Consider the following 14411-nt stretch of genomic DNA (forward strand, 5'->3'; position numbering starts at 1 on the left):
AATACCAAAAAAAAGAGAATTGAGGCACGATAACAGAAATTATATCCACGTATGTACGTAAATGAAATAATGAAAAACAACAGTAAACTTGAAAATTGTTACTGGATGGTCTACCGCCACCAGCACAAATTATATTCACTCTATTCTGTATCATCTATCGGCCCGTTACCCATACATGAAAAGAGACTCAAAAAATGGAATTATTTGTCACAATGATAGAGCATTAACAAAAATATCCGTCACAGTCAAAGAGCACTGATTGACAGGAAGAAAAAAAATTTTTTTTTCAACTTTCCATGTGCATTGCTGAAGCTTTTTAATCATTTTCATTTCCATCTCAAAAACACTTAATAAGACTTATGAAATTAAAATGAGCGCCGGGCCACAAATGGATTGTGGAGGAGAAATTTGCTATTTTATGAAGCATGTGTGAAACTACTGAAAAGTTGTTTTCTACACAAAATGATTTCCACTTAAGACATGAGTAGCCTTCCATTACTATTCAGCTTTTGGATATCATCAATTCTAATCTTAATTGCTGAGTTTAAGTAGGAACAGTTAATAAAGTTTATCGAATGATGAAAAATTACAAGTCCATAAAATGGATATCCGACATAATATCTCTCTCGTTCTGACTGGTTTATGCTGAGTGTGTGTTTACGGTCATAGATATTTTCGTTCTGGTACTTTAATGTGTAGATTCCCCCTTAGGCTGAGGTGAATTGTAGTTGTGGATTATTACAGCTGGATGTTTGTTGAATTCGATAGGAATCGAACCAAGTCTGCATTATGGAATTAGATGATTCTGTCATTTTAGCTCTGGATCATCTTATTTTAATGTGGCAATCTGTCATATAAGGTCCAACAATACGCTTTAATGATAAATCCACATCAGTATTCCTACAAGCTAACAGATTCAACTGAAAAACTGAGATCCAGGACCAGTTATAACATCCAAAATCGTCCAAACTGCTTAAATTCTCATTTATTATCAAAATTTAATGTTCCAAGTTGAACATTTCTATCTTTAGTCACTTATAACCAACAAAAATGTCAATACAGCATGGAAAATCTCAAAGTCAACATTCCTGCATCGACAAATGCTGACAAAATCACTACAGCAGCATTGAAACATGAAGAAAAATGAATTTAAAAAGAAAATATTTTCATCTCAATTTTCCTCTTTTTCTTCCTCGTCACTCTCATTCTCATACATATTAAAGTTGTTCACATTCATGTATAAATGTGTGTGATTAGGTAATACACTCGCGAGTTTATGATGATGCCCTTTGTTCTATTTTTGAATTAGAGCCAAGATAAATAGATGCAAAGAGGAAATTTCTTCTCATGTCTCATTCTATTTCGAACGGAGGCGATTTAGAACTTCTAGGGAGTTTGAAAAATGATACATGTGAATTGGATAGGAATCTAGTCGATACTCTGTGCATGTAAGAATGTATGGTAAAGAGAAATTGATGAAATGTCACGTTTTAAATGTCTCAATAAAGAATCCTTTTGTTCTAATGTATGTTACTAGACTTCTTATTTAGTCAAAGACCTATGGGAAATTTATTTGATGGTGAGATACAGCTTGTTATCGATTTTCATGATCAATTTGGTAATATCAAGTTACAATAAAGCTGTTCTTCCGTTTTGTGGATTTTTGAAGAGTTTAAAGCCTTTCAAACTATTGTGTCAGCTATTTTATTTAATCGTTTGATGTATCTACAAGGATACAATACAGAACAATAGAGTACAAGCATAATAATATGCTGCATGTCATACTATCTTCATATTCTATCTAAATAATAGTCATATGAATATTTAAACTAGGTCTTTGAGCAATACATTAACATAATATTCTATCCATAAATCATTCCAGTACTAGAATTATGTCATTTAAAGCTACTTGATGCTTCAGATGCAATTCTTTTTGTAGATACTTGTAACAATTAATCATACAAGAAAGAACATTTAATTTTAAACTCATCTGAATGACATTGCACAGACTATTGCCAAAAAGTAACGTAATCAGCAGTGAAAAAGAAGAACTTATTCATCATCAAATACTGGATAACTGCCAATCATTTCAATTTCAACAAACTTCTCTTTATTTTCTCGAATTTACTTTCAAATGAAAAAAAAGTTTAGATTAAGTTGTGAATTAAGCAGAATAAACTTAATATCAGACTGAATTTCACAACATCTAGAGATAATGTTGTGCGGCATGTGGTCAATGGTTGATGAGGGAATTAGAGATTATGATTTTGATCATTAGAAATTAGAAGTTTTGGGTAAATAAAATAGAATTGATGTTTACAGTTCAGAATTTGATGGATTTTAGCAATATTCTAGGTTTTGTGAATGGTTGAATGGATAAATCAACAATGCTTACTTATTAATAAGTTTAATTAAAGACTTCTCACGGATTTAATTCAATAACAACGATGTTTATTCTTCAGAGTTCAAAAACAGACTAAATATTTACATTAAAGGGGATTATCAACCATTAAAAGGGAAAATCAACTAATTGCAGTTTCATACAGTATTTAAATATAAAATAACCGTTGATATATTCTCAACAATTGCCCATTCTATCATGTCAGTCACCCGCCACGTCAGTAAACTTTCCCTTTATTGCAAATTGTTTAAAGTCATTCAATCTACTTTACATTTTAATAGCAATAATAATAATAAAGTTTCAGTATTTAAATATCATTTGATTGTGAACAAACACCTGCATCTATACCCCGCCTCCTCAGCTTTTGTTGTTATTCTTTATATTTACTTTTTATTTGTTCAAAATAAAATGAGATTCCACCATGCTTTAATAAGATTAGCATGAGAAAAAGTTATGACTACAAATAGTAAAATGAGTAAATCAAAACAATAGGAATGTCTTAAAATGTCGAGTAAAACGTTTCTCGCTACTCGAAAAAACAAAAGACTTCATGCTTACTTCACACTTTTTTATTTATCACACTTCCAGTCGTCTTTGCTTGTTTGTTGTTCAAGTTCTTCAATTGTTCAATTCATGTCATGCGCAAATAAAGCATTTTCATACGGCGCGATTTGCGATTGGCTGTGATGCCAAAAACAATATTTTTTTCCCTTACAAATTGGAGCCGAAGAGGGGAACGAACTTCATTTAAGGGAGATATAAGACTTAAGTTCGGCTTATCATTTGTCATTTCTTATTAATTGTACAAAATTACATTTACATTGGAACTAATTACTGCAATATGTGTACAACATACGACGCAGTAAGGTGAATTATATTGATAAGGACAACAAAAAAAAGTCAACAATGCAAGAACGAAAACATGCATAAACAATTAATATGGGGGACATGTTTAAATTGATAAATCGACATGCTTGTTGAATGTTCGTGATCAGTAAAATTACAAACAATTTTGTTTGGATTTCTACCCTTAAAAATTCGATACATTTTGTTAAATAATTTATGGAATTTTTGATGTCCCCAAGTATTGTTGAATCCATTACTCTAAATATTGTTGTTAAAACATTTTACTTTAATTTTACGTGTTAGGTTCTACTTCTTCTAGTGTCGAGTATTGTCGAGTCATATTATTGGAATTAATTATTTATAGTCATTAATTTTGAAGAAATTGTTCTTTTGTGGTGTTTTCTATAATTATTCTATATCTTCAAAATTAATCAGAATCAATCATCTAAGTGTGGTGATGGAGTAGGGTAGAATCTGGGGTATTAAGGGCTATTTATAGGCAATTCTGCCAAATTGACCAATGCACAAGTTAGATCTCTGTGGTCGAATGGTTAGACATCTGAATAAACAATCCGTCTTGACGACATGGGTTCGATTCCCACCGGAGGCCAAAATTTCATGCATTATTCATGTAATACTGTCGATACAACAAAGATTCTAAAAATACCCTTGACATCCCACTCATTGAGAGTCGAAAGATCACTATAGATCCTCTAAAAAATCTTGTCAATCTCAAAATTCTATGTGATTGTTGGACACTCTTTACTTATCTTGAATTGTTTTAATTACTTTTATACTGAATTCGCTGTGATATATATTTAGATCAACCTTTATGTGATCCATGGCCTCCATTTACTTCACTGGCTAAACATATCAATTGTGATCCATGGCATCGTTCACTTCCAAACCATTATGAACTTCCATATATAAAATTCCTTTGTTTAGAGTGTCACGCAGCTCTATATCCACTTCAACTTGCAATAAAACGTCATTTGCGAATGTCCACAAATTAGCAATAGCTTTAAATGCTAGAAAACTTCCAAAGCTCTCACAATAATTCCCAAATTTTCATTAATTCCTCAACACCAACATCTCAATTACATAATGTCCAATATAACACCAAAAATAATCCACAATAAAATGTGACAAGTCATAGAACTCTAATTCCATTAGAATTTTCTCTAGCATTCCAAACATAATTATTATTATCATGTAGAAAAATATTTTTCCGATTCCATTAAAAGTGCTCAACCAAACAGAAAAACATAATGAAATGGAAATTAAAATAGCGTGCATTTACTTAACCACACAAATCTCAAATTAAATGTTTTATGAGCCCTACGTGAAATTGCTATGCGGAAAAGGAAAAGGTGTCTCTTTGTCAGGCACTGAACAATTAATTTTAATCGATTGTCATTTAATTGCCTTATTTGCATACATTTTCATAAAGATTATAAATTGATAAGCAGGCAGTCCACTATCTCGTCTAAACTCTTTCCGAACATTACTGTGCCTCAAATCAGCAATAATTTTTGCATGAAATCAAGAAATTTCACCCTTAATCGTACATCCAAATGCAAAGTAACTGATGTGTATATGAGTTCATGTGAGGCAAAAAAAGAAATAGTCTGTAATTATCATTAAATGGACTCGACTACTGTCCATTATTGTCATTATGATTGAGGTCGCGAGGCAGGCACTATATGCGGTGTAAAAAATAGGAAAACAAAAAAGCAAAAATATAGAATGGATTTATAAATTATTCAAATCAATAAACACATATGAGCGAGCATGCACAAACGAAAAAGAATGGACAGAATGAGCTCTAGCTTGCTTATTATCGAACGTACCTATTCAATATTTTACATTGTTTACCCCATTGACCATCGATTTTTTATACTCCCTATGTGCTATCTATTCGAAATATTTAGTTTATACCACTATGGCTATTTCAGCATTTTTCGTTCCATATTTTATGATTCAAAATAGACTTTTGCGCCATTACATGAAACGTTGCATTGTCCTTTTTTCCATTGTACAGCACAACAGCACGCAGCAACATCGAAATGAAAATTGTGGAAAACTCATTTGTATATTACAGTAAATAAATAGGTTAATGTTGTCATTTTGATGATGATAGAAAGAAAAAATTGTCGTGGACATTTGTTAAACATCAAAATGTCATGGCGAGGACGAAAATGTCATGTGTCGAATTCATTTGATTTGGATGAGATTTGATGGACATTAAAATGACTTTCATAAATCTAAAATAAATGATTCATGTTCTCGTTTTTCTGATGAAAATTTCGTTTTATAGGAAATTTTTGGGTTTGAAAAGCGGTTCCTTTTTAGTTTCGAAAATCAATTCGATGATTAATTTCGAAAATTCGAAAAAACAAAGAACATTTTCATGTAGCAAATTTGAATTTTTAGTTGAAAAAATTCATAGTTTATGTTCGAAATCTAGTTCGAAAACTTTCGAATATCATTTTCGAAAACTTTCAAACTTCATTTTTGAATACATTTGAACTTAGTATTTGAAAACTTTTGAACTTCATGTTCGAATATTTTCAAAATTCATGTTCAAAAACTTTCGAAATTCATTTTCGAATTTCGATTTTTTATTTAAATAAAACCGTTAAATTTTGCTTTTTGTCTCAAAATCATCAAAATTCATGATTTCAAGATTGTTAATGAATATTGCATCACAAAAGCACAATATTCACCTCACAAAAAATAGTCATAAACACATTTTTCTAGAATATTGAATAAAATTTTATTGGAAATAGCTGGAAAAAGTCATTTTATAGCATCAAAAAATGAAATAAAATTCGCATTAAAGCATCAAAAATTCCCAGTTCTCATCACTTATTCTTTTTATAATTTATTTATTTTCATTTGTGTTCATTTTTCTTTTCTTTTATTGCATTTTTTGGTTTGTATTTGTAAGCATTTTTTTTTATTGAGAGAGCCTTAATACAATTTATTGTAATTATTACATTGATGACTTAATTATTTTTTTTTATTTGGAATTTTTTTTGGAAAGATTTTTACTCACTAATTTACTCTTAACTCTCTTTTTTATATGTTTCGGTTGGTTGTGTGATCTGAAAAATAAAAAAAAAATAAATAAAATATAAAAAAATACTTGAAATTGAATGTTGAAAAACTTAAAGTGTGCCACAATCATACATTTATGGATCACTTGGATCACCTTATTTGGGAACTGCCGCCGCTACACAAAATCCTGCATCAGCAACTGCTGGCTTAACAATGCAAATTCCAGCAGCCACTCAATTATCACATGCGGCTGCTTTAGCTGCTGCAACAAGTCAATTTTATGAATACCAGGTGAGTTTTTTTCTTTTTTTTTTCTTTTTTTACACTTTTTTCGGATGGGATTTTCGTGAATTTTTTTTTTCTTTTCTTTCTTTGATATTGATTTGATATCGTGATAATAATCTCAAAATATATACATACATAATATTCATAATATATCCAATTACGACCAACTCATCTGATCGACTAGCATGACTAATATCTTGATTCAATTCTTTATTTTCTTTCAGAATGCGTTAGCTGCAACTGCTGCTCCATTTCAAGGACAATATAGTGGATTTGAAGCTTATCCTTATGCAGCTGCTGCTACAGGTAACTATTTTGGTAAATCATATGGCATTTTTTTAAAGGATTACGGCTGGTAGAATGCAGATTTGAGAAGATATTAGAAAATAATGAAAATTAAAAAATTTTAGAAATTTGAAATTTAATTTTTTTTTAAAAAAGTTTAAATGAATTTCAATTTATTAAGAATTAATTTAAAATGTTTGAAATCAAAATTAAATTTGTTGAAATTTAATTCAAATTCAAATTTAAAAATTCAAACTTAATTTCAAACTTAAAGAGTCAAATTCAAACTTTAAAATTCAAATTGAAAACTTAATTTTGACATTTAAAACTTAAATTAAATTTTAAAATTACAAAAAAATCCAAATTTTGATCAATTTTGAATTATTTTCAATAAATCTGCATTCCATCCAACCTCAAACTCCGTACCCAACAATTCACGAATAATTCTAATAAAAATTTCTTCCCATTAAATTCTTACAGGTGCAGCTGGTGCTGGTGCTGCTTCTTACATGCCTTATGGTGCTTATGCTGCATTACCGCAACAAGGAGCATTTAATGGATTAACAAATTTACCGTATCAAAATGCTGCTGCCGCCGCGGCCAATGCTAGTTTGCAAGAAGCTCGACTTCAATAATGGTAACTGAATCGCCAAAGATATTTAATGCATCTTATTGATTTGGAGAAATGGGATTCATTCGACAGTTTAATTTAAAAATCTATTTTCTACAATTATCGATTAATTTTAATCATAAAGGAAACCATCACATTACGAATAATTAGTAATTATTTATAATTCATTTATTACCATTTTTCTATCATTGAAATTTGCCAATTGTCGACGAGGAATTCAAAACAAAAAAAAATCCCATTTTTATATCTTTTAAGTAGATAAATTTCATTTAATAATTTATTATTATTATTGATCTATTTACATTTTTTACAATGAAAAAAACGCGCATATAGTTCTCTCTTTTTATAAATTAAATACCGCCTAATTATGATTATAAACTATTTATGATTAATTATTAAGTAACACGAATTACGATCTTTTTTTTTCGCTTACTCTTCACAACATGTGTGTGAGGCGATTTCTATTTCATCTCCAAAAATCTTTTTCATTTCTTTTTTTTCCAATTTTTCAATCCGATATGAAATTAAATTAAAAATTTTTTTGGTTAATTTTATACATTTTTACATGAAATATAAACGCACAAAAACAATGAAGTTTGATAGAAACGCATCGCAGAAATATGTGCGATAATTAAATGATATGCGGAATCGAATTGTGAGAAATTAGTGGAGGAGAAGTAAAAGTTGTGAAGGAATTTTGATTATTTTGAAACTTTCTGAAGTGATTTTGCAAATAGGAAGTTGGAATTGCTAAACATTTTCAAAATACATACATCTAGTCTAGTGTATTCTAGTATATTAAAATCTAGTCTAGAATGTATAGTAACCGTACAGATCAATTATGATCCATGACCTCCCTCAGATGGTTTCTAAAGGTGGCTGTATTGCTGCTTTTCGGATCATCTTTCAAAGGCAAACCTTAAATCTTGATTTTTGTCTAAACTGACTTAAATCCAGAATACCTATTGAAGCTACCGTTAAGTATGCCAAGATTATGCTGGTGTATTTAGCTACTAGATAGACAATATCAAGGCATAGACAAAATCTGTAAGAGTATACAATCGATGCAAGTCGACATGTAAGACTTCGGGAGCTCAGTTAGCAATAATGACGATGATGAGACTCGAACTCAGAGTTTTTAGGAATTGAACTCACGTTCTATTTAACAGAATAGATCAGTTGCCTAGTCTTTCGACCGCAAAGGCTTTAGTTTCAAACTGACAGAATTGCCTTCATATAGTTCGAATCTCAAGAGTATTCTATTCAAATACTATATAGATTAACTCTGGTTCCTTAGTTCCTAAACGTCATTAAGGTTATTAAACCTTAAAAATGAAAATTTTGAATAAATATTTGATAAAAATGACCATGAAAGTTTCAGGTTCAAATTTCAATAACAGAGTTTATTTCCTTTATTGACATTTACAGTCAATATTTACATCAAATTCCATCCTCAACCAAATGTCTATTGACCAAAAATAATTCCAATTCCAACAACTTTTTCCCTCCTTTTCACATAAATTTCTTACTTACCTAACAAAGTAAAGAAGAAGCACATCACAAGTAAAATGACAATCGAATTTTTTACTTTTTTCCATTCATAAAATTAATTATTTCATGACCATTTCTCCTATTAAAAAAAGTCGTTACCTTCGTGTTTACTTAAGATTACTTTATAAAAATGAAGAAAAAGAAAAAATTTCTCAAACTTTTACAAGAGAAACTAAATCATTTAAATTCTATATATATTTAATAAAGAGAAATATTCTAGTTGTTAGATTATATTGGTATAAAAAAATATTAAAAAGCTCAATTATGAGAAGATGAAAAACTTAATTTTTAATGCTTAAGAGAAACAAAAGAAAGGAAACAAAAAAACCCTATTTTGGTAGTACTTAGGAACTCGTTTAAACTGAAAAATTAATTTTTGTACTTTAAATTACTGAATGTAGAGGCATACCAAAGAGTAAAATATGATCACTTCCAGGCTAAAACATGCGGAAGTTGATTACAAAATTGAGAAGAAAATGCGAGGATGAAAATTCTATTTTGGCACTTTGGTTGGGACAAATTGACTTTTATATTTTTTTGATCCGGTCCATAATGACGACCGTGAGACCCAGTGCAAATTTTTAATTGATTCTGATCGCTGCAATTCAACATTTTTTTTATATTATTATTATTAATTAAATAATAAATAATAATTTTTTTATTATTATTATTATCCAAGAACCTTCACAGACTTTCGAGATGTGGTACCTATGAGCGCTGCTAGTCAGTTGCATTTATCACGCCAGATTATAATTTATTTCATGCGTGATAAATTATAATAAAAAAATATTAAGAAAGGTGTAATAATAATAAAAAAAAATAATAATTATAGTAATACATACATAGATATGATGAAGAAAGTCTGTGCGTAATTAATTCTTTTTATTTTATTTCAAAATAATTCATACAATTAAATTAATGTTAGTGATATAATTAAAATTCTTATATAGATATTATATAAATATATTTTTGCCTATCTATCTACCTACGTCCATCGTCGCATGTTAATTTCTAGTAGCGAGGGAGAAGATGCACATTTTGATGTGGCCTTGAAGCTTACTGATTTGATTGCTGTGATTGATTTCCACGCGGATGTCATTTTGAGGTTAAAATTTGACATAATTTGAACAATTTTTCATAATATGCAATAATTCATCAATTAACGAACTTTTGAAATTTGAAAAAAGATTCGTTAAGTTTAACGAAATTAGTTTCACACCCTTTTGTAAACAACATTGTTGTTCAAATTAAATTACAATTAATTAGCAGCTATAATTGCACAATTAGTGGCTTTTCTAGTGAATTGTTAAGTAGAAAGCTTCATAACAGAAAGAAAACAGTTAATTACATTCAATTCAGAAGTTTTTCGAGAGATATTTCTTCATTATTTGGATCTAGATGTTTTTATTCTAATTTTGGTCACAATCCAGATTGAAATCTCAAAAGTTCTACTCTGGAATAAGGAATAAGATCATCTCATTCAAATCAATGATAAATAAACAATAGAAAAGAAGAATTGAAACCTTAAAATTATTAAAATCCTGTAAGAAATCAATAAAAAGCATCAAAACAGTGAGCTGATCAGCCAATCAACATTAAAAGAAGTTAGAAAGAACCAAAAATAGGAAACAAATGATAAAATTACCTTAAAAAATATTAATAATACGTATATGTATAAAGAAAACCATCTCAGAGACCAAAAAAGCGGCCTGAAAAAAATTAAAATTTTCTTCTCAAAAAAAAAAAATATTTAATTAATTTGCTTAATTTTGTTATAACTCGAATCTCATTTTTAAAAACCTATTATTGATATTGATATGATAGCATTCATTTTTCATTCTCTTTTTGTTCCGTCTTAAATAAATAAAATTAAATTTATGAAAAATCAATCGTTTAATGCGTCACATGAAATATGATAAAAGAAAAGATGCCCCCAGAAAAAAGTTCTAGTCAATTTTTTTAAAATAATTATTTTGTTTGTTTTGTTTTAATTAAACTAATTTAAAAATGAAGAATGATGATGATCAGGATACGGATGGCAAATGAGAAAGAAAATTTGAATTTTTTCATACATACAGCAGTAAAAAATTGACAATTATTTCATACCTACCTTAATTTAAGACTTATGCTCAAGAAGAAATTTTTGTTGCCCATATTTTGTCCTGAACAGCACAAGAATCTAATGACAATTAATATTTTACAAGTCCAAAAGGTTTCTTGTGCTTCTCAGGTATGCTTATTAATTATGTTGCTTGCCCTCAACTCTGTTATAATTCTGAAAAAAAAGTAAAAAGATTCTGTTCAATGCATATCAACAAATTTTTTTAAGGAACAAAAAAATGAACAAAACAAAAGTCACAAATTTCCCAAGTTTTTTGATAATAATAATTCAATTATGTTCATATCACGACAAATTTATGATGATAAAGTTTTGTTTCTATTCAAGTTTCAAATTTTCCAAATATTTTTTTTCTTTGTCTACTTGTGGTAAACTTTTAGCCTCGAAAAAAAAATGTTAAAACTACTTTTATAATACATACTTCTTTACAAAGAATATAAAAAAACACAAAAACATTGAGGAATCGAAGGAAATAAAAATGATGTTAACATGAAAAATTAAAAAATTTAAAAATTAAAAACTTTTCAACATTATAAAGTTAAAGAAAAAATTTAAATTTATAAGACTTTTATACATACACAATGATCTTTAATTAATTAGATGTTTAAGAAACATTTTCAAAGCAGCCACCAATGAAAAACTTAAATTTGGATATTAAAGCTTGATTTAAAGGACTTTTTAGGGAATATTTGTTAAGCAATAATGGGAATTCTACGCAATTGGAACTGAATAAAGCTAAAAAGACTGTAAATTTCTGTCTTAAATCAATTGCACTTTATTAATTCAACATTTAACAGTCATTTGAAATTCAAAAATTTCTGCATCAATTGAAGCGAAAATTCATATTTCAAAAAAGTTGTTAGAAATTTGTGATTAAAAATTCAAATCTCAAAAATCCGTTAATAATTCCTAATACAAAAAATCTCTCAAATTGACTTAAATTCAAGCTTTAAATCTAAAATTTCAAACTTCTAAATATTGTCTATGAAATAAATCGCAAATTTGTTTCAATAAATACTCTAAAATGCACACTTTTAATGCACTCGTTCAAAATAAAACTGATAAAACTGAAGGATAAAAAAGATGAAATATTTTTTAGATAGCAAAAAAAATTTAATCAAATTTTTAAAGAAACGAAAAGGAATATACGGTTGATGGACCTTACAAAAGAGAATCAGAATTTTTATTGAAAGACGGAGGATCAAAGTGCATAATTAAAAAAATCTATTATACATTATTACGGATAAAAAATATCTATTTTATTAATTGCATAAAGATATTTTTATAGGATGTAAGAGGATAATAAGGATAAAAAAAAAATTACGAAAAAAATGAACAAAAAAACAATACTTGATTATATTCTAAATGGCAGCAAAGAAAAAAGAACATTAATTATCTGTACTTATTAATTCTTATTATACAACATTAAAAACTACAATATTAATTTAATTATTTATAAAAATTATTACAAGGAAAATCATTCACGAAGAAAAAAAAATAATGAAAAAAAAATACAAAAAAGGAACAATAAAAAAATTTATAAAAATGAAAATTGGAAAAGTTTTTTACTTTGTTTTAAATTTTTCAGTGATTTCTCTTTTCAGATTATCTTACAGTTTATAAATCCTCCAGTTGCTGCTGTATTTCAATTCTGTCGGACAGAATTTGAAAAGAAAACAATTTGTTTACATTTCCACTTCAGCTTTTTGACATTGAATTTCAGCTTTATTTTGAGTCCGTAAATATGTTGAGTTAGTGAAAAATGTTTAAAAAGAAGGAGCAAAGCCTTTAACATTCAAGTTTCGTTATAAATCAGCTTAACTAAGTCAAAAATTGAAAAAAACTTTTTATAAGAAGTAAACAAAAAAGTGAGGAAAAATTCAAATTTCAAAACAAATAATGTTTTTAGTGGAAAACTAAACCGAAAATTGATTGTAAAGCATAAATACTCTGTCAAAAAGGCATGAAAAGATCGTCAAGCAGTTAATTGCATTGATATTTTGTATTTTTGTACAATTTTCATTAAATCGCAAAAGAAGAATTTCGAAAATCTCAATGACAAATACTTGGCTTCAATATTTCAACTTTCAACAAAAGAAAAACTAAGGAAAATCATGAAATTTTCAATATTTTCTATCACTTGTCGATCACTCAAAGATAATTCCTCCAACGCGTTCATTGCAATCATCAAAAGTCACCGAAATTAGGACAGAAAATTTATGTCGTAAAAATGTTGTAAAAATTAAGAAGAAAATGCGTTTCAGTCATTAATATTTTTCAGGAAAATTATTATCTTATTTTGAAGAAAAAATGAGGAAAATTCTTTATTTTTTTGTTTGAGCAATGCGCAACAGCTTAAAATAATAAAAATTAATATTTAATGAATATTTTCTTTTCTCTGTGGTAGACTTTTCTCTGATTTTCATCTTTATGATGATCCCACAACGCACATTTAACTCGATAATTTATTGTTGTACGCAATCATTGGAGAAAAAAAGAAGTCGAAAAATTCCGACGAAAAATTGGATGGTGTCTCATGTTTTTGTTTCACCTTATTTTAAAATCTGTCAAATTATAAAATTTCCATCGGCTCATGCTATTATGCCAAATCTCGTCCAATCAACGTGTTTTTTTATATTATTGTTGTTCCTGCTCGGGACAGGAAAAAGTTGTGCAAATTGAAGTCTATTTTTAACAAGAAAATAACTTGTTTTTCATAGAAAATCAGAGAATGAGGTGAACTGAGGAGATATAGTGTCACATAGTAAAACATGCAGAGGCGTCATATTTCTATGACTCACGATTTCCAACTCACCAACATTTTTTATAGCTTTGACATTTTTTCATTTTTTTTTTCTCCTTTGATACGCAAAATAAAATGAAAAACATTTATATGATGAGCAATTTTTCATGTCGCGTCTGGGATTTGTCAAAATTTATACAAAATATTATGAAATTCTTCAAAAAATTCAACAAGTTTTGAGTTTAAATCTAAATTAGTTTTAATAAAGTTCTTAAAAAGCTTGAAATTTTGTTCAAAATTCATTTATATTTGGTCAAAATTTTGTTTAGTTTTTTTTTTTTTTCAATTTCAAAACTTTTGAAAACTTAAATTTGAAAAACAAATCTTTCTCAAAACTAGTAAAGATTTTTCAAAAAGCAAGATTATATCAAAAAGCTCAACATTATTTTCAAAAAGTTCACCTCCATTGTCAAAAGGCTCAATTTTATTT

The 14411-nt window shown here is 28.1% G+C and overlaps 1 protein-coding gene across 2 annotated transcripts in view; it reads left to right on the forward strand.

Moving 5' to 3' along the window:
- Positions 1-10806, forward strand: part of LOC139091227 (RNA-binding protein 24-A-like) — a 42267-nt gene extending 31461 nt beyond the window's left edge. Inside the window, exons 5-7 of one of the 2 annotated variants that reach the window (XM_070641182.1) lie at positions 6424-6598; positions 6817-6910; positions 7358-10806. In XM_070641182.1, coding sequence (XP_070497283.1) covers positions 6424-6598; positions 6817-6910; positions 7358-7512 — 424 coding nt within the window. In that variant the 3' untranslated portion in view covers positions 7513-10806. The remainder of the gene's footprint in view (positions 1-6423; positions 6599-6816; positions 6911-7357) is intronic. The other variant, XM_070641183.1, reaches the window with a different exon arrangement.
- Positions 10807-14411: the final 3605 nt, after the last annotated feature.

The sequence above is a fragment of the Chironomus tepperi genome, unplaced genomic scaffold (genome assembly GCF_022539635.2).
Source record: "Chironomus tepperi strain 1889 unplaced genomic scaffold, CSIRO-AGI_Ctep_v1 contig_244, whole genome shotgun sequence".
Taxonomy (NCBI): Eukaryota; Metazoa; Arthropoda; class Insecta; order Diptera; family Chironomidae; genus Chironomus; species Chironomus tepperi.